At 45.1% G+C, this 27767-nt stretch overlaps 1 protein-coding gene and 1 long non-coding RNA gene across 2 annotated transcripts in view; both read right to left on the bottom strand.

Moving 5' to 3' along the window:
* Positions 1-980: 980 nt before the first annotated feature.
* Positions 981-15612, bottom strand: RAB1A (RAB1A, member RAS oncogene family). The gene is made up of 6 exons (XM_065682259.1): positions 15361-15612; positions 8338-8410; positions 6069-6164; positions 4476-4571; positions 3336-3467; positions 981-3060 (listed from the first exon to the last, which is right to left on the bottom strand). Exons 1-6 carry the CDS (start codon positions 15381-15383, stop codon positions 2863-2865), a joined length of 618 nt encoding a protein of 205 aa, XP_065538331.1. The 5' UTR covers positions 15384-15612; the 3' UTR covers positions 981-2862.
* A 722-nt stretch (positions 15613-16334) lies between these two features.
* The window catches only part of LOC136015798 (uncharacterized), a 30997-nt gene continuing 19564 nt past the window's right edge, over positions 16335-27767 (bottom strand). Inside the window, exons 3-5 of the long non-coding RNA XR_010613353.1 lie at positions 26231-26401; positions 19721-19800; positions 16335-17495 (exon numbers count right to left, since the gene is read on the bottom strand). This is a non-coding gene — a long non-coding RNA (uncharacterized LOC136015798). The remainder of the gene's footprint in view (positions 17496-19720; positions 19801-26230; positions 26402-27767) is intronic.

Below are 27767 nucleotides of genomic sequence, written 5' to 3' on the forward strand. Positions count from 1 at the left end.
AATCAGGTGAGTACCCTCAGGGGAGAACAGGTTATGCATAAACTGCTGCTTGCTGTTACTTGCAGTAGTGGTCTTGATGCTGTGCTGGGGTCCCTGGGTGCAGCTAGTGCGATTCATCATTGTTCACGTAACAGTCACAGAAAGTCTCCAAACCCTTTCTGCAAGAGAAAGGCATCTCGCAGCAGAATGAGAGCAGTAAGTGCCCAAAGAGTTACAGCCAACTCTAGAATGTTGGTACTTGGCTTTAATTAACCTTTCAACTCAATGGTGATCAGCATGTTCTGGTGCAGATGTAATTTCCTCCCATTCTTGTGAGCTGAAGAACATGAAGTTTCTGCACTGCACAAGCACAAACTGAAGCAGTTACAAATGACAAGTAACTCACTGAGTCTTGTGGGGTCTTTTTGGTACTCTCCCCTCTTGCACCTCCTCAGCTTAAAAAAGGGCAATGTTTTTTATTGCCAAGGTGCAGGTGAAAACTCAAAGAACGGCACCAGGTGAGGTGAGGCCCTGGCACAGGGTGCCCAGAGAAGCTGTGGCTGCCCCATCCCTGGCAGTGCTCAAGGCCAGGTTGGATGGGGCTTGGAGCATCCTGGTCTCGTGGAAGGTGTCCCTGCCCGTGGCAGCGGGTTGGAACTGGATGAGCTTTAAGGTCGCTTCCAGCCCAAACCATTCTGTGAGCCTAAATTTCAGCAGAAAGGCTCAAGCAAATGGTCACAGCAAGACTGGTCTCACTGGCATTGCCAGCACCAGGTCCCATACCTACAGGCACTCAGAGCAATGCTTAAACAGTTCACATTTGAGCTCCCAGGTTAAAAGACAACAGTGCCCTTGTTCCAGGCTTCTAGGTCTGCTCTGCCCTCTTCCACACACCTCCTGCCTGACCTCTGCAGGCTCTAGCATTTAATAACACCAACACAGTAACTCAGTAATGACTTAGGGACAAAAAATAACCACCAAACAACTGGTGTAGCCCAAGCTGGTTTTGCAATGCTTTTATTACTGTATATATTAACATTGTTTTGGATAGTATGTAGCAGGCATCTTGACATTTAAGTTCATTTGTGCACTTCTCTGCAGGGAAGATGTTTTACCCTCAACACACCTCCTCCTGATTCACTCCCTGATCTTGGCAGCACTCACTACTCCTACTGCTCCTGCTCCCAAGGAGGAGCAAGTCACATTGTATAATGAATTATACCAACAAGCACATCTCTAATAGAAAGCACATCACTTTATTGTGAAGGTCTCAAGTGGAAGAGTTCAACTTAACCATGACAATACTTTATGTATTACAATTGCCTGTTGATTTATGCAACTATGTTGAAGAAAGCTGTTAGCCAAAGTCACCCCCCCCCCCAAAAAAAAGAGGATATTTGCACCAGTTTTAGTTTATACCTCACAACATACCTAGCTATATTTTTTTTTTTACTATCACAGGGTGTATTTACTACTAGGGGAATGTTACATGGTCTTTCAAACATGAGACTATTTACAGAATAGGCTGAACATTGGAGTTTAGATAAAGCTGAACAATTTTACATGTATAGGAAGTGTTATAGGCTAGCTTTCCTGTGGCTTTTAGCTAGACATCAGGCACTAATGATTTGATTAGCTCTGTACAAAGAATCACACACTGTCCAAAACCTCCTGGCTGCTGGTTAGTTCCAAATTGTTCCAGATAGCGCCTACTTTGAGCAACAGGCTGGGGTGGGGCCTCCCGGTCCCACTGCATCCTTCTGGTGCCTCTATGCGTAACAGAATAGAAGCTAAGCTGTTGCACTAAGTCAGAAATGTACTGATTAGAAGAGGATGGAATCAACAGTATATAGAAAAGACATAATATACTGGTAGAAAGTTATACCACCTCAAGGTTACATTGAAGTCATTCATGTTAGGGAAATACTGTTCTCTACCCCTGCTATGCAAAGCGGACAGGAATTCCCTAAGTAGAGTCCTTGAGAAATAAATTAAGTTCCAAGACCAAGTTAGGGAGCTGTTGTACATTCAGAGTGCATTATGCCTCCCTGAACATCGGCTGGGTGCTTCTGGTACAGCAGATGTGCCTTAAGCACCATGACCACTCAGTCTTTTGGGCCACAGTCACTAGTATCACTTGCAAGGAAGGGCTCTGGTCTACTAGGAGGTCTGAGCGCCATGGCTGCACACAGATACGGTTTGTGCACAATGCAAGCCTGATTTCCCCCTTAGCCATACAAATTAAGACAATATTTATCACCATACAGTTTGATATTACTTCCAATAAGTACAATATTTATTAAACATTTTCTTCAGTTTTGTTACATATTGTGCAACAAATTACAATATTCTGCAGCCACAAATTATATGCAGAGTATGAAGAAACTATTAATCAGATAGTGTGATCTTTCCATTTATAATTCTACAAGAAGGAACTAGCAAATCAGATCTTACATATATCTTACTAAATTTTATGCATGGAAAGTGACAGACACTGTTGTGCTGTTTGATACAAAATGGCTAAACTTCATCTTCAGAAGACTAAACCTGACATCTAAACATGCCAATAGAAACATCAAAACAAAAATACATCCTAACCAACCACAGGAAACAGTCTGGTATCAGGAAAAGCAACAAGGATTACACGTTTATAAACCAGCACACAAAGGTTTAAAACAGTTCTGAAAATGAAGTTAGCTGTCTTGAGTCAAGGGAATAAAAAAAAGTCAGTATTGACCATTTACAATCTCTGACCTTTGTGGAGACGGTAAGAATCTGTTGTAGTGCAGCTACATACAGTACAATTCAGGCAATTTTTTTGTTTTTCACTTGGGTTCAGATTGCAAATTCATTGTTGTGAGACAAAAAGGGGGGAGGCGAGTTTTAGCAGCAACCTCCACTAGACTGCTTGACTGGAGTGCTCTGAATTTTAACATTGGACTTCTCTGCACCACCAGCTGTCGCTCCGGGGCCCATTCGTTTTTTAATCTCAGCAGCCATGGTCATGAAAGACTGTTCTACATTTGTGGCATTCTTTGCACTGGTTTCCAAAAATGGAATTCCAAGAGAATCTGCAAATTCCTGCAAATCAAGAAACAGTGAATAGTGAGCTCATACACTGCTTCGTACCTCATTTCCTGGGGCACCGCTGGGTAAGCTGCAAGTTCCAATACCACCACCCCACTCCCAGGCTCCAGCCTGATGAAGGCTTGCATTGCATGGGGTCAGTGAGCTGCTGGCATTTATGGTACCTTGACATCTGCATACCAAGACACTTCTTTGCACTAGAACTTACTCAAGTGTGTTACAATCCAGATTAGGTGCTCAACTGCGCAAACACATTAACATCAACATACCTTTGCTGTTGTATAGTCTACTACTTTCTTTGTGGTCAGATCACATTTGTTCCCCACCAACAGCTTGTTGACGTTTTCACTGGCATAACGGTCTATCTCCTGCAGCCACTGTTTTACATTATTGAAAGACTCCTAGGAGATAAGACAGCAGTAAGCAAGACCCTTAAAACTAAGAGTAAAGCTCAGCATTATTCAGCAATGACTGGGAAAGAAGATAAATCCATGTACTTATCAGTGCAACTCCCAACCACAAGAGAGCTCCCTAATGCTACAGTACTCCCCCTGATTACTTCAGTCAACACAAGGTCTATGCAGCTCCTCAGTCCAGGCCCTACACAATCAGCACTTCCTTCCCTCCTGCACTCCCCCCCATTATTTCTCCCTGCTCCAATATCTTGACTATTCAGCTTCTACCATCTGGTACTCTTCCTCCTCTTCCTGTAGCACGGATAACACATAGCACAGCTAAAACCAGAAGAATCCCAGGCATTTAACGAAGCACCAGGTATTAGGTGCAAACCACATTGCTGTAGAGATGGTGGAACAACCTTTGCCTCCAGAAATGCAGAACTGCTGCACTGCACCGATATCCAAGTTAACAGTTGAACCCAACTGTTCTTTTTCTATCAATTCAGAAAACTCTACACTTCCAAAAAGCCTTTCAGACAGGGCTACTGCATCAGTAATCTTCAGAGATCTTTCACAGAAGACACTGCCTCAGTTGTACCCTGCACACATGCTGACAATTTTCTGCTTCAAATGCCAGGTTTTGATGCAGATCAAAGTTCAAATACCTTAAGAGATGTTTCAACAACTTCCACCAGTAACTCAGACTTCCTGTGACCAAAAGCAGGGTGAGAAGTATTCACATTGAACAATCAATCACCTGCCCAGCAAGTTTTAGGTTAAGCCTGAAATAAAATTGCTATAAAGCCACAGATCCCATTGCTCCTTTTATTTCTGTGTTTAGCCCCAAACCAGAGATTAAAACATACATTTGGCTTCATAAACTTTAAGATGGCCTGAAGAATATGGTCACTGTCTCCTTAGGTAGTGCTCAGTTGTTGAATTCCCAGTCTTACTTATCAGCCTAGTGTATTCCACCAGGAGAAACTCTCCAGGGACAGGTTTAGCACTTACCTGATCTGTAACATCATACACAACTATGATGCCATGAGCGCCTCTATAGTAACTGGAAGTGATAGTTCGAAACCTCTCCTGTCCTGCCGTGTCCCACTACAAGGCAAATAACAGGATCAGTTATTGCAAGGTAACTGTTCCAGTGTTACATACTGACTTCCAGAAATACAGGTCAGCTGATCAGCCATCCAACTACAAGCACCTCCAAGTCACAGCTATATAAGCAGCTCTGAAACTGTATGCATCAAATAGAATTTGAGAAGATCAGGATACTTTAACTGAGAAGAACTACACTTCAGTAGGTACTTTTCTAAAGTGCTCATTTGTTTGGTTTCAGCAAGTATAGCCAAGAGATCTCACCAAGGAAAACATTAAGCAGTTCTGATCCATGAAGGAGCCATGGTTCAGTGGTCAGAAGAACAAACATGAACCAGGGCTTGAAAACCTGCTAGGAATAAGGTCAGAGAGATGTGGGTCTCTAACATGACCACTCCCTTCGACTTCCTTTGTACAGGAGCTGCAGCAATGCATTTGAAAGCAACACCCTCTTCAGAGAATGAAATGCAACTCAAAACCTGGTTCCCTTCCCATGCAGGGAAAGTGAAGGAGGCACACTGGGTGCTCAACTTCTCCCCCCAACCAGGGCAGAACAGCACTCACCCAAACACCTCTCTCCCTGAAGCCACATCAAGAATAGGGCTGGCTGCGCATTAAAAACAGTCAGACTCACAGCCAGATTTCAGCAGTGACAGCACTCCTAGTGGGCTGCTCTGGACTCAGGACACTCACAGCAGTCTGGAGGCTCAGACTCAGGCTTCTGGCTCTAAGCTCTACTTCTGCTCCACAACATGGCCTGGAATCCCTGAGTCATTGCCTTCCAGTCCTGACAGCCTCTGCTTGAGCTGGAAGCAGTGGCTGACAAGGAGTGTGTGACCTTGCATAGATATTAAATTTCATCACACCAGTCACCCTTTTGGAGTGCTTCGCGATTAGAGGAAAGAAGTGCCAAGTCCCTTCCCCTGCTTAATTCCAAGTGAAAGGCCAAAAGCATAACTAGAAAACACTGCCCAGTGCTAAAGCAAGCAGAACAGTTACCAGCATCTGTGTCAGTTTTTCCATGCAGGTCAACAAAAAGAGTTCCCAGCACTGGACACTGCAGTCTGCTATTAACAGCTGCTGCAGAATTCCTGGCATCTTGGACAACTGAGTTGTGATACTCCCGCACTTGCACAAATTCTTGCTAAATACTGCAAAACTACACCAGTTTTGAGAAGAGAGCACTTCAGCACAGGATTCTACCCTCCAGCTCGCAGCCCCTAGTGCCTTTTAAATACTTCAGCTTTTTCTTCTTCCCAGGAAAAAAAGAGTTTGCAACAGGTCATTTCCTCTTTCAGGCAGTCAGCCTTGATAAGCATCCTTCTTTAAGGATAGCTCATGGAATCCTGTCTTGTAAAAACTGCCTAGCCTCTTGTAGCAGGGAAGATACCTCTTCTATTTTAATGATTAAACTACAAAGATAACTATCAATAGTTATGAATGTAGTTCTGTGCTTCAACAGATTAAAGTACCCAGGAGTTGAGAAATACTACTTACTATCTGAAGCTTGATTGTTTTCCCATCTAGTTCTATAGTTCTGATTTTGAAGTCCACACCAATCGTGCTGATGTAACTTTCTGTGTACGTGTCATCCTAGGAGAAAGAATGAACAGAAGTCAAGCCAGCTGCACCTCTTCCACAGTCACCTACTTCATTATGCAACAGGCAGGCACCAGGCAGACAAAGGTACTTAATTCCCCAGCAAAACCAGTCTGATCATTCATGGCAAAATCTAGAGGGTAGAAAGTATTTGAGTGTTTGCTTTACACAAATTCTGCAGTTTCTTAAAAGCACCTCAAACAAGAGTTATGTTCCAAAGACCAGTTAAAAAGCCCCCTCTGGAAATCCTGTAGTGTTAAGTCCTTTTGAACTGTAGTTGAAAAACAGTCTCTGCTCATGTTGGCAGATTGAGGAGCTACTTAGAATAACCATTACAGTTATTAAGGTGCCTCAGACTTTCATTTTCCTTTGATGGTTTTTCATCTGTATTATAGAGCAGCTACCTACAAGTCGGAGGCTTTGCCTCAGTCACACTCCACATCTGAATTTCAGATCCTCTGCTGCCACAGCTGGTTGCTAAGGCAGTTTAGAATTACAGCTGAGGTACTTGTGTTAAGTCCTCAGCTCTGCAGTCTGTGTAAATACAGGAAGGAAAACACAGCACTGGTTTAGCAGCTTACATGGACCTGACTGCAGGGTCTCCAGCAGGCCTTAAGACACAAAGGAAGTGCTGGATGAGTCTCTGCTACCTTCTAGTGACTGCTAGCTTGCCAGCATGAAGGAAGTTTCTATTCCCAAAGCACCAGAAGGATAGAGCTTCATGTAAAACATACCACAAAAGGCTTTATGCAACCAACAGCTATCACAAAAGCTATGTATTTCTTTGGTTGTGAATGGAAGACACATTAGGCAATATATCTGCCCAAGGGAACACATGCAAGTAAGAAACATTAAGCCTTTTGGAATGACATGACATTTATTTCCTTAATATTTCAATACTCAAAAGGGTATGTTTGAAAAGCCTGATGCAATTTAACCTACAGCAAGAGCACAGGTAAGTGAATGCTGTAGTAATTCATGTCAGGGTAAAAGTCAAATTTCTAAAGGAAAAAGCTAATTAGTTGAAGAAACACCAGATAACTAAGCCTAAACTTAAGCTGCTGGCTATCCAAAAAAGGAAGCTGGATTATTCACATGATGCCAAAATTAATTCAGGAGTATCTGCGAGAGAAGCAGGCAAGACTGATCTGGGAACACTGCTCAAGCCTTGGTGTCACTTCCAACCCAATGCTTCCAGGTCTGTGAGCAGACCAGGATACATGCTTCTTGTGTTCATACTGGTTTTGGTGTCTCCCTGTCCTAATACGGCACAAACAGCAAATGGAATAGGTTTACTTTAGGTGATGCCATTTGTACACCCCAGACCAGTATTAACAACATGAAACACAACAGGCTGCCTCCAGAGGTGCCTAAAGCAATTGTTTAAGCTGGGAAACTGCTACCATCACCTTGTAGTACGAGACTCAAGTTTGTGGACTAATGCTCCACATTCTCCCTTCCTCTCCTCCCATGACAACATAAAGCACACTTTGGCACAGACATAGATAAAGAGTTCACTGGACTCCAGCTTTTTCTACTCAGAGCTGTCAAATCCATTTTAACTTTTCCTGTTGACAACAAAACTTGAGTTTCTTGCATCAAATTTCAGCCACAGCAGCTCACCAGCTACTTTAACATTTATTATACATTCATTCACTAAAGGAAGCATAAAGCCTTATTATTCCTAGAGCATTATTTAAATCAGTCCTCCCCCTGGCTAAGCAATTGATAGGCCTTTTCAATGAAGACATCAAACTTCATCTGGCTGAAAATATTCAGATCAAGTAGTAACTGATGAAGGTGTTGCCCTGACACACTTGTACTCTTCATGCCTGAAAGCACACACCCCAGAATTCAAGTATATGTTCTTCCATCTTCAATGTTCTACCATTAGTGTAATGATGGAAGTTAAATTAAGATACCTTGTTCTCAGCTAACAGGAAAATGAAAATTAAGCTTAGACATATTCATGATACTATTTCTTTCCATATTACTCATACATCAGCTAGAAGCAGAAAACAGGAGGGTTCTGCAGTATTTTAATTATTCCTTGGAATACCAAACCTGACAGACATCAGTCCTTTCAAGAAGTTCTTGTAGCAGAGAGGTGCTTGCAAAGTACCTGGTAGCTTTTTTTACATAAGAGTTTTCAAGCATGATCACTTACTGCAAACCTAAGTAGAAGGCAAGATTTCCCAACACCGGAGTCTCCAATCAGAAGTAGCTTGAATAAATAGTCACTGCAGAAGGAAAAAAAAAAAGATAAAGTCACTTAATGACAAACACTATTGAGAACCAAGTTCCTTATAGCTAGTGTATTATGAAGGGTAAATTAATTTACTACTGGGAAAGGCACCTATAACTCCAAGCTTCTCTAGCCTAAACTGGCTAGATACTCACATTTACTTGGGAAGGGAAAATGCTCTGAACACAGCATTTTTGCTTCAAACTGTGCTTTCCTAGGAAGTTACTCTGGAACTATTATGTGACTGTCAGCAAGACTAACACAGTCCTGCTTCAGCTCTTTGTGTTCTAGCTAAGATTAAAATCATGCAATTAAGTGCAAGCTCACTGTTTGGTTGAGTGACTCAAGTAACACGCAGATGGTAGTAATAGCCTGCTGCCCACCGGAGCCATTGTCTCTGCATCTTCTTTAAAGATAAAGGCTTGATTTCACTGCCCAGCTTCACCAATACCACATAGCTGGCCAAAAACAACCAATTCTTTCCTCAGCTTAAGTTACCCAAATTTAAGTTCCAGCTGAACCCAAGAGCACAATAAGCAATTTAAATACACAAACTATGGATGCTAAGTTTAGTGGCCTGCTAAAACAAAATGAACATCCACCTCCCACCATAGACTATTAACAGCTGACAGCAACCACATACTCCACTTGCCTTTCAGGAACTAGAATAGAGCTAAAGCCATTGCCAGAAGAGGTTTTGTTCCTTCTCCAGAGGATGTCGGATGTGATATTAGGAATTCTCAAGTCACACTGGAAGAGGTGACATTTTATTTGCTTAATACTGAGTTCTCCCAGCATTGAGGGAACAAGCATAGTACCACCAATGCCCAACCTAGACTTACACTTCAACAAGTAGTGAAGATTTTATTGTTGGCATACATTAGATTTTGTGTTAGTCATAAGACTAATGGGACAGTTTAATACTAAAGATCAAGTAGCACAGGGAAAGCACCAAGCCACCACTTACACAAGCTGTTTTACTTTGCATGTACTAGACTAAACCAGTTTATGTTTACAACTCTTCTGCTCTGTAGTGTCCAGGATTAAGCCCTGTTCTTGTTTAACCACAAGAGTTTAAAACAGACATATTTCTATGCCCCCTTAACCAAACGGAGAAGATAAAGTATATGCAAATGCCCAAAGTCAACTGTCCCCACCTATTATTCCTCAGCACTGATACTTGCTCTGGCTGGCAGGAATCCAGCCAGGAAACTGCATCCATACAGCCAAGCAGATGGTCAGCTGCTCTGCTTGTCACTGCTCTGCTCCAGTGCCCAAATAACCATCAACTTGGCTGGTCCCTGTCCACAAGAACAAACTCAACTGAAACCTCCTTCAGTTTCCACAGCACTTCTCTTAAGACTAGAAGTCAGAAATGGCAAATGTAGCAACTAAAAAGCTGATCCTTAAAATGCAAGCTCCTCCCACAGTGCAAACCTAAAAGCACTCAAGTTATTAAAAATAAAATCAAAGCCAAAGAACACATAGCTCACAGCCCCAGAACTCACAACTCTACCTGTCAAGTCACTACTACTACAAGGTAAGATGGTTTTAGTATAGTGACAGTTAACCTAAACTGTTCAGGGGAGATAAGTTACATTACATCACAATCCACGTATCACAGAATCATAGACTCTTAACAGCTTCAAGATAGCTGAAACATTATTACTGGCCAGAAGCATTATTACTGCTTGTGCTCTCACACAGGTCATCACAGCCAAAATACATGTTTCTTGAAGCTTGGGCCTGCCCATAAGGGGACACCAAAATCCCTCCTCACAACCTGGAGTACAGAGCACTGCCTCCCTGCATGCTTTAAAAGAAGAGTTTTGTGCTTCCTGTGGCTCCACTTGCACACACCACAGCCCCTCTGACCAGTCAGTGCTTGAGGATGCACTTGCGCTTTATCATAAGCAAAAAGCATGCTTTAAGCCTAAGCATCACAAAAAAACAAATTGGTTTAAGCCTCAGCATCACTGAAGTGGGACTGTATTGACCAGTGTTATAGTCACTCTCAGCTACCCAGCTCTGTTGTCTCTCATCAACCAACACCCATCAGGAACAGAAGGGAATACCCAATAGCAACTGCAGCAAGACACATTTAATACTTCTTACCCCACTAATAATTTAGCTCAAGAGCAGCAGAGAAACATGGGTCTCCAGGTTACACAGACTAAGTTACAACAGCTCCAAGACCTGGTCCACTGTTAAACCTATCCACTGTTAAACCTATGCCTTCTTCCCCATGATTAGGCATAAACTGAAGCCACAACTGCTTAAGCCCTCAAACAGCTCCTTCCTACCTCAGCAGGAAGCTTTGGTTCTTCAGTTCTCTGCAAAACCAGAATTTTCAGCAGGCCTGAAGTTAAATTATTACTTACAGCAAGCACTAATACACTTGAAAGTATTAGAGCTTGTAGCATGTTATAATCCCCTTAAGAATGGTAGCACATGAATATTACCACTGTGTTGTCTTCACTAAAATTAGTGGGGGAAAAAAAAATCCTTCCTGGTGTAGGAAAATAAAGCTTCAGCAATGAAGAGCTCCTTATGAACCTCCCCTTGCTTCCAAGGGGAATTCAGGTCCCCCCAGCCCCCAAAATCAAGTAGCTTGGCTTCCCCTGTTGACTCTTAGCACTAAGAGCAGCTCTGAACCGGATCTACCCTGCCATTGAATCTTTCACTGTTCAGAAGCAAACAAGAATAATGGTTTATACACAGCACTACTGTTAACACATCAAAAACCTAGAAGCTTTAAATACTGGGTTTGACATCTTTGTTATTAAGACCTTCCCTCACTTTTGGCTTCAGTACTTCCTGAAGCAAGTGACAACCCCAGGCTCACACGGTGATTTAAGCCACCAAAGCCAGGGCCAGCACCCATTAGGCTGCGGCATGGCTGGAAATGGCATTTACTGGGTGACCTCTGTCCCTGACTTTAGAAATGGGTGATGTGCCACAAAAATCCAGTTTTGCCAGGTAAGCAAGACTTGCACTTAGACCTGCATCAATTCAGAGGTAATTTAAGAATCTATTTAGATTTTAAAGAGATTAAAATCATTCCATATCCCAGTGATACAGTGCTTTCCTTTCTAGATACAGCTGCTCTAAGACCTTTTAAAATACAGCAGGTGCCTTGAGGACCAAATCAGCAGCCTGTTACACATGGTGTGCTGCTAGAGACAGCTCTCAGGGTACAGCAACAGTTTAGATCAAATAAAAATGAAAATAAGCTCCAAAAATGTGCAGAGATCTATTTCTAGACTGAAGTAGACTGAGAGAACATTTGCGTTAACAGGTTCAACTGCAGCAATGTGGCCAACAAACCATGCGGGTTAATTTTGGTATTTGCTCCTGAAGAGCCACCCCACCAATTCTGCAGCCACTGCATTTCACTCTTTAAACTCAAAAGCTTAACTCATCAGCTCTTCCAGTTTAGGGAGGCTTCACAAAGCAGCATAATCTTCTCCACAGTACCTGGAGATAGTGTGAATTCAGATTTATCATTCAGCTATTTCTCACCATTTATATAAGCAAGTCATACCTCACCCCTGTAAGACAGCACACTGGAAGAACATGTGCAGCAAGGCAGGTAGGTTTGTACTGTCAGTAAGAGTAAGGCTTTCAAATCCTCCCCATCAGGAAGAGGATATGGCAACTTCCTCTTGCTGAATAGATAAATGATACATATGTGTTAATTGCCTCTTGCCAAAAAAGGCACCTCCAAAGCAGCCCTGTCAAATTCTCAAGCCGCGAAGCAGCATCTTCCTGCTACAAGCATTTCCCACGCAGCAGTCAGCAAGTTCAGCAGAACACCAGGAAGTCAAATTCAGGACAGACCTGGGCACAGCTGCATAGAACAAGGGACCTGTGGGCCTCTGATACTGCCTTTTGTACAGGTAGATGTGGGGATTTTTTAAATGCCAAGGAAGTTTAATGCCAGAGCAGACAAGACTAGGTGGTTATCCATATCCAACAGGGAATTGCTGGAATATGCTTTAATCATTATGTCAGCTGCACATTGACTGTGAACAGGTCCTCGCAGCAGCCTCAAATCCCCAGTCTTTGTTCTACCACCCAAGAAAATTTGAAGCATGGCTGTCTGATTACACACTGCTTGTGTAAATAAACAATCCAGCAGACAAAGCCACTCTGCATCGCAGATTGCTGTTTGGAAAGGTGAGAACGCAAACAATTTCAGATGACTCCAGCAACCCAGAAGCTGTCACTCAATTCTTGTCTACTGAACACCATCACACAAGACTGACATTCCCCCCCCCACCCCTCCCACTAATCACTAACACTTCTGAAGAACAAACCCACCCAAATTTACTCTTAAAAACACTTCATCTCCTCGTATCTCCTTGAAGGAGCTATCTAGAACAAGATCCAGACACTAAAGAACACTGATCAAGACTAATTGCTGATACCACTTGGCTGTTAGCTAGTGCACCCACAAGTGTGTTTATGCTAGTCAGCCTACTACTTGCATGTTGCATAAGGGGTAGGAAATGCCGAACCTGACATGACCTAGTCACCACAGAGTCAATATTGACATTTCTCTCATTTAAACACCATAAGGGGGGAGAAAGGCAGAAGGAATACATCCCAGTGGCAGGTGGGCAGGTGTTCCCAGAATTTAGCTTCCAAACACTAGCACTAATATCTCATTCATCCCTCTTCAGCTCCTTCACTTGAAGGAAAGCACATTAACTACTTCAGTAAGCTGCCCCACAGCCCTGGAAGTTAAGGAAGCTCTAAGAACACATACCCATCCCTGCAAACCATTGCACCAGCAGCTGCTAATCCTGTAACTTCAGTATGAAGGTCTTTCACTTTTAACCATCTCTCCCACTGGCCTCTGACAGAGTTCTGGTATGTCCAGGAGAGAGGATTTGGGGCTATAGCCTGATCTGAAGTTGTGATAAGGAAGTGAGAATGTGTTACATTACAGACAAGGAACTTTTAAAAGGACATATGGTCATCTGTATATATAGCTGTCACAGGTAACAGAAGAAATAGTGTTGTAATCCCATAAATCTTATTCCTGCTTTAAAACTGATCCAAGTACACATATTACAGTGACAGATAATTTCTGTTCATCTCACCACACCCTTCCCATTCTCCTATCCTCATCCTGCAGCCCCAATCCTGTCAGGAAGTACCAATTTAATACTACAAATTAATCTTAAACTACAGCTTTTCCTCCATTTCAATTTCAAGGACTCAGCCTCACCACCAGGAACAAGCACTCTTCAAAGGCTGAACCTCCCTCAGAATGTTTTCCCTATGTTCATAACATCCAGTATCTCATTTCAGGGAACTCCTCTCTGCATCAGTCTAGAAAGCAGAGAGGCTTTACCAAGGGTAAAAATAATTATGAAAAAAGCCCTCTTCAACCAGTTTCTGTACACTGTTAGTGGTCCAACACTTTGCTGGCAGTTTTTCCACTACAAAGCCCACCAGCCCGCAAGACAAAGTTTAACTCTGAATATCATTACAACCACAGAGGTACCAACTATTTGTTGGTCTTTCACCCACTGACTACCTCCAGTGACTGTTTTGGTGTTTCCCAAAGCCACATGAGGAAGGCTGTTATGTCATCTTGCCAAGATGTAACCCGAGTTCCTGGCTGTACCTCTTAACTATCCCCAACAATCTCACACTACTAAATGACTGCTTGGCCTTCTACTCCTGCTTGCTCTTCAGGTGATTTTAACAGGCCCAGAGTGCTTGCAACCACACTGCCATAAGCATTGAGCACAAAAGCCATAGCCACACAAGTCAGTAGCCTCAGCTGTGTGGCAAAGCATGGTTTGAGGACTAAAGTTGTGAAAGCACCATCCATGATGAGAGACAACGGGTATCTAGAGCTGTAATGTCATACCACACGTGCATTTGAATACCATAACCACTTCAGTTACATTAGAGGGCACAGTGGCTTCATCATCTCAAAGTGGAGTGCCAGCAAAGCCAGCATCTGAAATACTAAAACCACTCTTCAACCATAGAGTGTTGAGAGCACAGCAGTTTTAAAAGTGCTTTTTTAAACTAATCCCAACTCCCTCCCCTTATTCACCCAAAAAAGCTGTGAGCAAAACAAGGTTTATGGCCCCTGACATCCTGGTGGGCAAGTCCCTGCTCTTCCAGTTGCCAGGATACAGACACCTATTGACCAGGGAGCTCAGGCATCTCTACACCCGAGCAGGCCAATTACAGAGAAAGGCCATAAACACAAAACCTCAAGAAGAGCCTGTGCCGTTATCAGGTTTTCTAGGCAAGCTCTATTTCAGTCCAAGACAACCCTAAGAGCGTTTCATTATCAACTCCCAGCGTTGCAAAATCTACATAGGCAAGAAGTGTTTTGCAAGAGCCATGTGACACGCACATGACTTGCAGCTAAAGTGAAGGGTGGACCTCTGACTACTAAGCTGCCAGCAGCAAACCGGCCAGGAAGATCGGCTTTCACAAAGCGCTGGTCTCCCCCCGTCACTTGTTGGAGCCTGGGCCCCGATGCGCACTATCGGGACCCGGGAGAATCGCTGCCCGCTGCTCCCATACTTACTGCGCTCCAGGGGAGGGAGGCGGGATGCCGGCCCCACCGCGCTGGTTTATGGCGGGGGCATCATTAACTTTCCATAGCCCGCCGCGCGGATAACCCGGCCCCTCCCGCCCGGCCAGGGCCCCGTAACCCAGCCCCCGGGACGGCTCCCGCAGGCCTAGCGCCTGCACGGCCCCCGGAGCACCACTCCGCCGTGGTCGGGGGCCTTCAGACCTGACAGCTCGGCCCTTCCGCCCCGTTCCTCACCGCACCCCCCCACACCCCCCCCCCGGCAGGCCCGGCGGCCGCCTCCTTCCCCCCCGCCCCGCTGCCCGCCGATCGCACTCTCCCTCCGCGCCCCCCGCCCCGGAGCCGCGGCGGGGCCCTGCCCGGCCCGCACTCACTATTCGGGATTCATGCTGGACATGTCCGTGGGGCCCGCGGCCCGAGGGACGGCGAGCACGCTGTGAGGGGAGACGGTCGCGGCCTGGCACCTCCCGCCGCCGAGGCGGGCGCTCCGCGGATGCAGACGTCCAACGGCTGCCGCCTTCGCCCGGCGCTCGGCTCGGCCTGCCCCTCCGCCGGCGCCCTGCCCGCTCCGCGGCCTCCGCGCTCGCTCCTCAGCCCAAAATGGCTGCCCGAGCCCAACCAGGAAACGGGGCGGCCTCTAGCCGAGCAGCGCTTACATGGCCGGGGGGCGGCCGCGGGGCACGCCGGGAAACGGAGTCCTCATGCGGCTGGCGCTGCAGCACGGCGGCTCGGGTCGGACTCGCTTTCCCGGCGTGCCCCGCGGCGGCGGAGGCGCATGCGCCTGGGCACGCCTTTCTTCCCCGGGCCCCGTCGGCTGGCCGCGGCGGCTGGCGCTGCGGATTGGCTGGGGAGGAGCCGGCTCGCGGTGACGTCAGCGGGAAGACGTGGCAGCTCGGACGAGTCACCGCGCGGGCAGGCGGGGGGCGTGCCCTCGGCGGGCGGGGCGTGGCGGGGCGTGGCGCGGCGCGGCGCGAGCTGGCGCGCCCAAGCCTCCCCACCCTTGCCCGTTCCCCCCTTCCCATGTCCCGCGGGGTCCCGGGGCCGCCGCTGGAGCTGCCGGTGCCGCTGCGCTCCGGCCCCCGCCCCGCCGGGCCCCGCTGCGCACGCAGCGATCGGGTGTTAAAGCGCTTCACAAAGGCCCGGGGTAGGGCGGGTTCATCAATGAAGGGGCAACCTTCGGCTGCGGCACAACCCGGGTGTGTGTTCCACCGCTCATCTTCGTGTCGGCGAGGGGTAAAGATGGAGGGGTTCGAATCAAACAGGGGCGGGCTGACATCTGTGCTGAACCAGGCACCTGCAGGAGCTCAGACCTCTTCTCCACATGCATTAATAAGTAACAATCCCTTTATTTCGCGTTCCTCAGAAGCATTTTACAAGCATTAATTAGTCACATTCTGTAACATTCTTTGGGCATAGTAAATGCTGCTAAGCTAGTTTTACTGCTGGGAAGTGCATGGAGAGATTGTCACACCTGGGATTTCAGAGCAAACAGCTTGTTAAAGCTGGAAGAATTCAGAATATAGGAGATCGTTTTCACTTAAATCCTCACTGAATATCAAGTTGTATTGCTGACATTTTATGTTCTCAGGTTTATTCCTAACAAAGTCCCAGCCTTTCCAGCACCACTGGGAAGAGCACATCGCTGCAGCACTGGGCATCGTAGCAACTCAACACGGGGCACTGCTAAAAGCTTATGGGTCTTAACAGCTCCTTGTAATCAGCTCAGGAATTTAAATCCCCACTAAATACATATTATCTGATGTTATTTCATTACAAAGGGCATAGTATAATACATTAACCAAAGTTTATCTGCCATCCAGCTCAAAGGACAGGAGGAACAATCCGCAAGTGGACTGCGAGATCACTGAAGTGTGCGCAGGGCTCCATTTCTGCAAGCTGGGCTGTGTCACTCCAGCCATCCAGGTGTTAATCTGTTACACACTGCCTTCCATCAAGCTGCCGGTCACCAGCAGTGTAAGTACACCCAGGGACTACTGAAATAACCAAACTGGACAGGAACAGAGCAGAGCTGAATCCCCAGAGGAACTGAAATTGCACAGTCTTGCCCTATGTTTTCCCCCCACAAAGATTGTGAAATGCCACTCACACTCCACACATCTTCATGGGTTTAATATAGTTATGTTCAGTGCCTTAAAAAGTAATAAACTGTGCCAGCTCTAACTGAAAATATAGAGCACTGGTTAAAAAAGGGTTTGTGTTTCCTTCGCTTTCTTGCATTGCTTGTTCTGTAACATAACCTCCAGATGAATCCACCATATAAATTACTGTACATACTGCTGCTGTGGTGGCCATCGCTGAAGATCCTACTTCCCTTTCCCCATTACGTAGTGTGTTTGTGAAACACCACCCATTCTGTTTGATGTTTGCCATCAGAAAGCCAATGAATCCTTTGAAACTCTGTTTCTCTTGAGACAGTCTGTGGAAGGTGTCCAGATGTGCAGGAGTATCCCAGATGAGAAACATCACTCAGCAGACAGCACGTCATTCTCTGCCAAATACAAAACTTGCTTTATGAAGGGATATTTGTAACAGTTGTGCTTTTACTCCTCTCTTCCCCAGTGAAACAAAAAGCTCCAACCATCCCAATTCCTTACTCTGTTGTGAGGAATAATGCTTACAGGCCACAGTAAACAGGGCTTTGCCACATACGGTGCTGCATAAATGTATCCAGCAAAGTCAGAGCAGACACAGGGACAAACCAACTCCAGCTTTAGCTAACTATGAAAACCACAAATTAGATTTACTTCTGAAGTAGGGCACGGGTTAATAAGAGTGTGGGATGCTGTTTCATCTCACAGAAATAATAGCTTCCGTGTCTGAGAAGAGCATATTTAATCTGTGTGACTGCACCAGCAGCATGGCAGGTGTAGCAACCCATGGATGCAGGCTGGGTGTAAAGGCTACGTAAAAAGTGGGTTTAATTTAGCTCTGCAGGGTGGGCTTCCTGTTGCCCATGTTGCAGTCTCAGGTTTTCTGCTGCACTGATGTTATCTGCAGCTGAGCACATGGACCCGTTTAACTGGATGAACAGGCTCAGGACCCCTGCCTGGTTTCTAGCTGGAGTGATGATTTACAACCCCCATGTATCACATTCTGTCCTGTTCCTCCTCTTCCTTAAGTGGGTTTGCACAGCTTGTCTTGAACATCATGAACCACTGGATGGTCAGAGAGGCCTTGCTTGTCTCTCGCTAATAGGAGTGTAATGCAAGGAGCAATATCAGATGCCAGTTAAGGAAACATTATTCATATACCTTCAGGGCTGAATTCTGCCTGAGCCCATAGAGGCTGATTTTATCCTCTTAGTGGAAATCAGATGCAGAATTTCCTTTGGCTTGGGCTGTAGTGCTCTACCAGAGAGGCCCAGGAAAAGCCGTGAGCAGAGATTACCTTGAACTGCAATCACCTTCCCCAGTCCTGTGCACCCCAACCCACTAACTCATGTTAAGGTTGAACTCTGCTTGGTCCTGGTTCCACTCAGGTGACCTGCCATCCCCTGCTCCCTTCCCTCTCCTCCCTAAGCCACAAAAGGTGTGTGACAGAGAAGGCTCTGAGCAAAGGGGAGACAGGAGGACACGGGATGGAAACGAGGTGCAGTGGCTGCAGGGAGGTATAAGAGGGGAGAGGAAGGAGGAAAACCAGCATGAGTGATGGAGGAGGAATGTTACAGCTGCATGAGCTCACGTTGTGCATGCAGTACGAAGCCTGCATACCTGCTGTGAGGCTGTCAGAGGAACTGAGGGAACTGCCCATGTGGACTGCAGCCTGCAGAAAGCAGTGATGTGGGTAGGGTTCATTCTACCCTCCTCTTCTGCCCCTATTTCATGTGAAATGGTCAGTATTTTTTAGCTATATAACCACACCACCCTGTCACAGGGCACAGGAAGGTTTCAGGTCTGCTCTCTACCACTCTACCAGTGTTTTTACCTTGAAAATGTTTTTCTTTCCCCTACATAACAGATCTTGAACCAAAAGTAGGGGGAATCAGGCTTCTGACCCAGTACTGCCTTCCCATAAAGCTGTCATGTTAGCATAGCAATGTCCAGATACCATTTGTCCCCTGCCAGTGTCCTTTTCCCTACGCTAGGTATAAAACCAGAAAAAATAAAGAATTTAGGTATTTATTTCCCCTTCTGCCTTCCTTTGTTCTTCCCTTCCCCTCTCCCTTCTCAGAGTCTGATCTGTGTTGTGGGAAGCTCGAAGGCTACAAGATGCACAACAGCCACACGGAGAAGGTCAGGCACCAGGAATGCACACTGCAACTGACTGGTTTGCTAGCGGGAGTGCTGGGGAACAAACACTGATTTTAGCTTATCAGTAGCAGGAGGTCTCTCTCGTACTGCTCACAGTCCTCCCATGTATTTAATCTCTCTGCAGGACTTGTCAGCTACCAGTGTTTTTCTGACAAGATAACCATGCCATTTGTGCTATGCTGGCAGCACACCTAAAATGGTGTTAGCAAATTCTTCTCCTTATTAATTCTTGACTTAAGAAGTAAAGGACAAGGAAGGAGCAAGTTGCCAATGGACCTGTGGTACCACTGGGAGGCACAGAACAAATACCAATACACCATACCTAGGTGTAATCTGATGTCAGAAAAACAGGTATAGAGAGGGATATGGTGTTAATGGTATTTTGTAACTATTTAAAAGAGCTGGTCCACTACATATTGCTTCTGACATCCGCGAGGTAACCACATGGTGCAATGGTACTTACTGGTCTGCAAGTCACCAGGAAACAGCTGATGTCCAGCTCCACCTCTCAGCTCTGCCTCACACAGCCTGTGCTTTCAAATCCTGCAGTGAGGGAAATGGAGCCAGAGGTTTCACATTGGTTACAATCACAGGCAGAAGCCAAGCAGATATAGGCAGGGTGAAGTGTCAACAGCATGTGTGAATGTGAAGGGATAGCAGTGTTCGGGGAGCAGACATCCAATTCTGGTGAGCTAAATCTCTTTTAGGAAGCTCCTAGAAGGAGATCTAGTACCTTGTTCTGGCTCCTTTCTTCAGAATCCAGGCCCAGTTGGGAGCACATGGGAGTTTTGTGGCAACTGTCACCCAAATTTGAAGCAGAAAATTATTTGAGCAGGACATAAAACTCTGCAATTGGTGACAAGTGGAGTTCCTCAGGGGTCAGTATTGGGACCAGCACTGTTTAACATCTTTGTTGGTGACAGGGAAAGCAGGACTGAGTGCACCCTCAACAAGTTTGCAATGACATCAAGCTGTGAGGTGCAGTTGACACCCTGGAGGGAAGGGATGCCATCCAGAGGGACCTGGACAGGCTGGAGAGGTGGGCCAGTGCAAACCTCATGGAGTTCAACAAGGCCAAGTGCAAGGTTCTGCACCTGGGTCAGGGCAATACCAAGCACAAATACAGGCTGGGCAGAGAAGGGATTGAGAGCAGCTCTGAGAAGAAGGACTTGAGGGTGTTCATTAGTGAGAAGCTCAGCATGACCCAGCAGTGTGCGCCTGCAGCCTGGAAACCAACTGTGACCAGCAGGTTAAGAGAGGGGATTCTCCCCCTCTACTCCACTCTCATGAGATCCCACCTGGAATACTGCCTCCAGCTCTGAGGCCCTCAGCACAAGAAGGGTTGGGACCTGTTGGAGTGAGTCCAGAGGAGGCCAAAAAGATATCAGAGGGCTGGAGCACCTCTCCCATGAAGACAGGCTGAAAGAGTTGGTGTTGGTTGCCCGGGGAAGAGAAGGCCCTGGGGAGACCTTTTAGCAGCCCTCCAGTGCCTAAAGGGGCCTACAAGAATGCTGGAGAGGGATTTTTTACAAGTGCATATAGTGACAGGAAAGGGGGAATGGCTGTAAACGGAAAAAGGGGAGATTTAGATTAGACATTAGGAAGAAATTTTTCACTATGAGGGTGGTCTAGTGGAAGGTGTCCCTGCCTGTGGCAGGGGGTTGGAACTAGAGGAGCTTTAAGGTCCCTTCCAACCCAAACCATTCCATGATTTTATGATTCTATGATAAGCTGGCTACCTATTAACTTTAGTATCTTTCTTTACTTTTTACTTTACATGTTTGCCATGGTTCAGATCTTGATTTCCCAACCTTTTGCAAAACTGACAGTACCACGTTCTGTATTGCATGGAGGAAGCAGAGGGGTTTGGTAGTTGGGCTTTTGTTACACAAGCCTAGTGGGAGCAGCGTAACATTGCAAGCTTAGGACAGTAACTGAATGCATTTGCTAAAATCATACTAAAAAATAAGGCTGTAAGAGACACCAAGAGATGATCTTGTCAGTTCCTCTACTTTAGTTGCATCTATTTCAACGTCCAGAAATGCCAATTCCACTGTTCCCACAGGACACTTATGACAGCACCCACAAGAAAGGTAAAAAAAGCTCAGTGGTAAAATGATTCCAAGGATAAATTAAGCAGCTTAGGCTTTTACTTAAGGTTGCTGTTGAATTTAGTACACTTTACTTCATCTGTTATATCCTGGGCATCTTTTAAAGCACAATCTTCAGTGCTACAAGAGATAAAGAAGACAGAGCTCAAGCTGAGCTTCTGTGGCTCTGTGCCACCAGAGAATCTGGCGTGATTGTTGTTTATAGAATGGCAGATCAGGCTCTGGACCACAACTGTGCAACGGGAGGTTGGGCTCTGAGGTTGCCGTCTCCTAAGCACCTGATATCCTGCTTGTAGGACTTGTTTCCTTCTAGTAAATGAACCCTCTCTAACTGATGCAGACCTTGGTTGACTGCCACATAGACAGTGGGGCAGAGTACTGCTAGAAAGCACACTTGAAAACATCAGGAAGTAAGAACCCAGGGGCTTGTGGGGATCATAGTACTCTCCACACATACTGCCAAGGGCTATCTTCTACCTCTGACTAATGCATTTTGCAACGCAGCAGAGATAGCAGGGTAGTGCACCATGGAATTTGGTCGCTCTGCTCTTTGCCTAGGTATCTATTTGCTTAAGAGTTTGATTCATCATACCAGTTATCATGTAAACACTCTGGTATGTATTCATCTAGCTGGGCTGGCATCTCCCTGCTTGGCACAGGATGTTGTTTAACACTGACAGTTGACTTAATACTGAAGGTTGTTTCATTGGGTTTTGCAAGTAGTTTTGATGCCAGAGTTCTGGAAGGGAGTTTTACCCTGTTAAGTGGAAAAGCTTGTAATTTCATATACATATATGTCTGTATGGCATCCAAAAGTGGCAAAAGGATACAATTCTAATGAAAAGCAGCAAATCAGATCAGTGGCTGTACCTTCTTTCATCTTTCCTTCTACTGTCTCAGCCCTTCTCTTCCATACCAGCTTTTGTGCCATTATTCTCTCTTCCAACCTCTTTCTTTTTCAAAAACTTTCTTCCCAGTTTATCTTTGTTCCCAATCCTCCTCTGTTTGCTCATTCTTTTTGCACACGTGCCTTGCACAGCATCTTCCATACTTTGTGTGCTGCACACTGACTTGGGCCTGCAACATGTTATTCAGCAACAAAATGCTCCCCTTGTTTCATGGCCTGGCATTGATGATGTTGGTTTACATTCCATGACCTACATTTTTAATTTCTCACTGTTCTTTGTGCTTTTTCCTCTTTCTTGCCCCTTGGCATTTTGTTCTCTCCCTTGTAAGCTCCATCTCACTTGGTCTGGCGCATTCTGGCGCAGGCTTGTGGAACTGCTTGCATGTGCCTGTGCAGTTTAGCTGTATTGCAGAAGAGAGAGTCTCAGACCTCTACAATGAAATCTGCATCTGCAATTGCGTGTTAGACTGTCTTCTGGAATCATCTATTTTCACAATGGCTATAAATGCTGGGAGAAAGGAGGAGCCATCTCCCACACTACCCAGGCACAAGTGCAGATCTTCATGAGGGAAGGACAAGCATTTTTGCCAAGCCCCAGAGACACTTTGCTCTCCCTACACGGGATTAACCTGGAGCCCTGGCAAGGCAATGGCTGGACGCACAGTTTGAGAAATACTGTTACAGCTCAGAGATGCAGCACTAACTAGACCCCCAAAACACAGCACATACTGAGCTGTTCAGTGCTTCTGACAGCTCTCAAAAGGCTTTCTTACAACTCTGTGTTTTTCTTTTCTGTACTTTCTTTTCAGTTTCATGCTATATTTCATGCTTAAAATGGCAACAAAACCACTTGGTCTACCCAAAGCTCTAAATGAAACTTCTCTTTGGTGCTGTATCTTTCTGTAAGCAGGTGCATTTCAACTGAAGAGTTTTACTTTGTGAAGTATTAGGGGATTTGGGGAGATTTGAAAACAAGCTTATGTAATTGGTTTATCCTATCAGTAATGTTGATAACTGCATACCTTCCTTGGCTGGCAGACTAAACTCTGAGTAGTCATTAACTGAATTAAACTAACGACCAACAGAAACCAGATGGGACTCATCTTTTGTTATTGTTATTCATCATGAATCCTTAAATGCAACAAGAGCTCAAGGGAAAAAAGCCCAGGCGTTGGATCAGGATGTTAAGAGGGTCAAATGCCTTCATCTTCATCCTAGCACAGGATAAAGAGAACTGAAGCTAGCTTACAGACCTGTCATTGATAACTGTTATTTAAAATCCTTCAGATGTCAGTTCAGGATTAGGTATCATCACAGTGGCTTAGCAACTTCATTTGCCGGGTCCTGAAGGAGCTGGCAAATGAAGGTGCTAAGCCACTGTCCATCATATTTGAAAGATCATGGCAGTCAGGTGAAGTTCCCAATGACTGGAAGAAGGGAAATATAACCCCCATTTTCAAGAAGGGGAAAATGGAAGACCCAGGGAATTACAGACCAGTCAGTCTCACCTCTGTGCCTGGTAAAATCTTGGAGCACATTCTCCTGGAAGGCATGCTAAGGCACATGAAAAACAACAAGGTGCTTGGTGACAGCCAGCATGGCTTCACTAAGGGGAAATCCTGCCTGACCAGTTTGGTGGCCTTCTATGATGGGGCTACGGAGCTGATGGGACAAGGGTAGAGCAGTTGATGTCATCTACCTGGACTTGTGCAAAGCATTTGACACTGTCCCACACGACATCCTTCTCTCTGAATTGGAGAGATATCAATTTGATGGATGGACCACTCAGTGGATAAAGAACTGGCTGGATGGCCGCACACAAAGAGTTGTGGTCAATGGCTTGATGTCTGGCTGGAGACCAGTAATGAGTGGTGTCCCTCAGGGATCGGTGTTGGGACCGGTCTTGTTCAACATCTTTGTCAGTGACATGGACAGTGGGATTGAGTGTGCCCTCAGCGAGTTTGCCGATGACACCAAGCTATGTGGTTTGGTTGATACGCTGGAGGGAAAGAATGCCATCCAGAGGGACCTTGACACGCTTGTAAGGTGGGCTGATGCCAACTCATGAAGTTCAACCATGACAAGTGCAAGGTCCTGCACCTGGGTTGGAGCAATCCCGGGCACAGCTACAGGTTGGGCAGAGAAGAGATTCAGAGCAGCACTGTGGAGAAGGACTTGGGAGTATTGGTCAATGAGAAAATGAGCATGAGCTGGCTTCAGTGTGTGCTCGCAGCCCAGAAAGCCAACCGTATCCTGGGCTGCATCAAAAGGAGCGTCACCAGCAGGTCGAAGGAGGTGATCCTGTCCCTCTACTTTGCTCTCTTGAGACCTCATTTGGAGCATTGTGTACAGTTCTGCTGTCCTCAACATAAAAAGGACATGGAACTGTTGGAACAAGCCCAGAGGAGGGCCCTGAGGGTGATCAGGGGACTGGGGCACCTCCCGTATGAAGACAGGCTGAGGAAATTGGGGCTGTTCAGCCTGGAGAAGAGAAGGCTGCGTGGGGACCTCAGAGCAGCCTTCCAGTATCTGAAGGGGGCCTATAGGGATGCTGGGGAGGAACTATTCACTAGGGACTGTAGGGATAAGACAGGGGGTAATGGGTTCAAACTTAAACAGGGGAAGTTTATATTGGATATAAGGAAGAAGTTCTTTACTGTAACGGTGGTGAGGCACTGGAATGGGTTGCCCAGGGAAGCTGTGAATGCTCCATCCCTGGCAGTGTTCAAGGCCAGGTTGGACAGAGCCTTGTGTGGGATGGTTTAGTGTGAGGTGTCCCTGCCCATGGCAGGGGGGTTGGAACTAGATGATCTTGAGGTCCTTTCCAACCCTAATTATTCTGTGATTCTATTCTATTACTCTATTCTATGATCATCCCTATTATTTCAGACAGGAGGTCATAATTTGTGTCATTTGTACCATTTGCATTATTTGTATCATAGGAGGGTATACCACCACAGTCCTATGAGGAGGATGGTACAATCAGTTTAATAATGTCTTTGAAAAAGCAAAGAACTCTCTTTGAACTGTGAAAGACTGTGATATTTGGTAGCACATTTTGAAAAAAATAAAATTAATAAAGGTTTCATTCTGCTTCAAACTTTAATCAGTGAATTCAAGTGCAAGCACTCAATGGGTTCTTTAGTCCACAAGCGGTAAGGAACCTAGCTCCTGCTTTACTGGAACAGGTACACCTGTAGGCTTCAACAAATAGGCAATACATCCTATTTTACACCACTTATCACTTGCAAAAATTTGAAGACACACCTGTGAGTGGAAGTGAGAACAGACATGAACCCTTTATCTGCATTGTACAAAGGCAAAATTAGGAAATTGCACTCAGGATTGAGCAAAGTGTGGAAAACTTTCCATGCAATTCAACATTTTTATGACAGGGTGAATTTGTTTCCCTTCTCTCACTTTCTTGCTCTCCTCTTCTTCCCCCTCTTTTCTTTTTTGCTGTTTTAATATTTTATTTTCAGATTGTACTGTCTACACTAACCTGGTACATCCTATTTAGACACACAGCCTAAATAAAGCCAGAAACTCTTAAATTCCAAAGAGGTGTTTCATTTTCAAGCTAAGAGGCAGCAGCATTTAATTAGTAGCTGGCTAATCCTGCTATCATTATTCACTGGAATCACTCAGCACAATGGAAGGGTGCTAAATTGACTCTAAATGACATTGTGTGATGACTAACTTAACAAACAAACAAACATGAAAGCAAAGGTGTTAAGTTACCGGGCACTGCTGAAAAGTGGTAGAAAAGCAGGATTCAAGACTAAAATATGCACAGCGGAAACTGTTTTTTCTCGTTTTGTTTTTGTTCATAAGGCACATAATATGAAGCTTGAAATTCTGTATTTAGATTCTTAGCTTAATTTAATTTAGATTCAGACTTGAGCTCCAGGTATACCAAAATACCAGGTATACCCAGACCTCAAAGGCTGCTTACCACTGTGGGTGAGGGATGGCCAGTCTGGCTGATTAGTCACCTATGGATTTTCTTGTAAGATGCATCCTTCCATGGCTGGGAGAGTTGTTGCACTAATCCATCAATGAGATTCTTTTCCTGAGCCCAACCACAGTGTGGAGCTGGCACGGATAAAGCAGCTCCGGTTTCTCCCTAAATGCAAACAAAAGGTGAGATAAATCATATAATTGATATATATAATACATATAAAAGGTAGATAATTCCAGGAGCTATAGATTTGCCATTGAGAAATTAAAAAACTATTTACATTCCACTGGCTATCATGGTGAAAAATAATTACAATCAATGCTACTCAAGCCAGGGTACTGATATTATTTGCTCCTTTTACCTTAAGAAAAAAAAGCGCTATTTAAAGATCGAGTAATTCATAGTTAAATGCAATCACTCCCTACACACTGCATGCATTGCCTATGTTCATTAACTGATGAGATTCTTTTTGTACCATGCCAAAAAAGGTCGCATTTTGAATACATGACTAACTATTCAAATTAGGCTGTCATCTAACACAATATTGCCCCATGTAATATTCATTCAATAACTAGGATTTTACGTCTGAATATGGAAGCTGCTAAAATACATGGTTCAAAAGACATTAATATCATACCTAAATCAAGAGCATTGAAAAGTGGTGTGGGGCAGGAAGTCACAAAGGCTTATTATGTGAGACAGCACTTGAAGAAAAAAAATAATCAGAAGAACTACATTTGCTTTCCTATTTGGTATCCATGGAAGAAATATAGTACACATGGGAACAAGGGTGACAGCCACGGCTGCGATGATTTTTCATTGCTTTTTGTACTAATACTATAGTTCAGAAAGGGCAATGGACTACTGTGCCTTCCATCAACATGTAATTAACATATCAGAGACCTCAGCCTCCCTCATTGATTCAAAGGAGTCCACCTAACTTTTTCTAGGGTATGCCCAATTTAACACTTGGCAAACTGAATGCCCACCCCCCTCAGAGCAGCTATTTTGTGAGGCAGCCAGTTCTACAAAGATATGAGGTCATACGCTCCCCAATATCCTACTTCGCAAAATAATCATCCACCCTATTTTAGTGGTCACATTTTATGATCCAGGTCATAAACCTGAAAGATTTCTGAGGAGGATGCAGCCTATCTCAAATTAAAAGGACAAGGAGAAATAGTGCAGTGGCAACAGGTAATGTTGTGATGTACGCTGCAACCCCAGAAGCAGAGAAAGCTGAAGACCTCTGTAACCACTTTCTGTTCGTGGATATTACAAAAGCTGTACAGACCTTTCTTATAAAAGCTGAAGTGATGCATCTTCATTTTCTTTTGGTGGGAAGTCACTGTACGTGATAAAAAGAGCTACATAAAATCATTTGTGGTACAGCCTATAGTCCAGCCTTAGCTTTTTCAGTCCCAACAAACCCATTAAGCTGAGCCAGAAATGACTCATTCTTCTGAATAACGTTGATCCAAAGCAACTGACTGCAGAGAATCAAGATACTGGCCTATGACAGCAAGAGAGA

The sequence above is a fragment of the Lathamus discolor genome, chromosome 5, assembly GCF_037157495.1.
Source record: "Lathamus discolor isolate bLatDis1 chromosome 5, bLatDis1.hap1, whole genome shotgun sequence".
Taxonomy (NCBI): Eukaryota; Metazoa; Chordata; class Aves; order Psittaciformes; family Psittacidae; genus Lathamus; species Lathamus discolor.

Excerpts from the sequence above, each read along its gene's own strand:
- RAB1A (XM_065682259.1), bottom strand. The coding sequence starts at position 15,383 with ATGTCCAGCATGAATCCCGAATA. Across the intron at positions 8,411-15,360 it reads TCCAGCATGAATCCCGAATA|TGACTATTTATTCAAGCTAC; the intron begins GTGAGTGCGGGC and ends TTCCTTCTGCAG. Across the intron at positions 4,572-6,068 it reads AAACAATCAAGCTTCAGATA|TGGGACACGGCAGGACAGGA; the intron begins GTAAGTAGTATT and ends TTTGCCTTGTAG.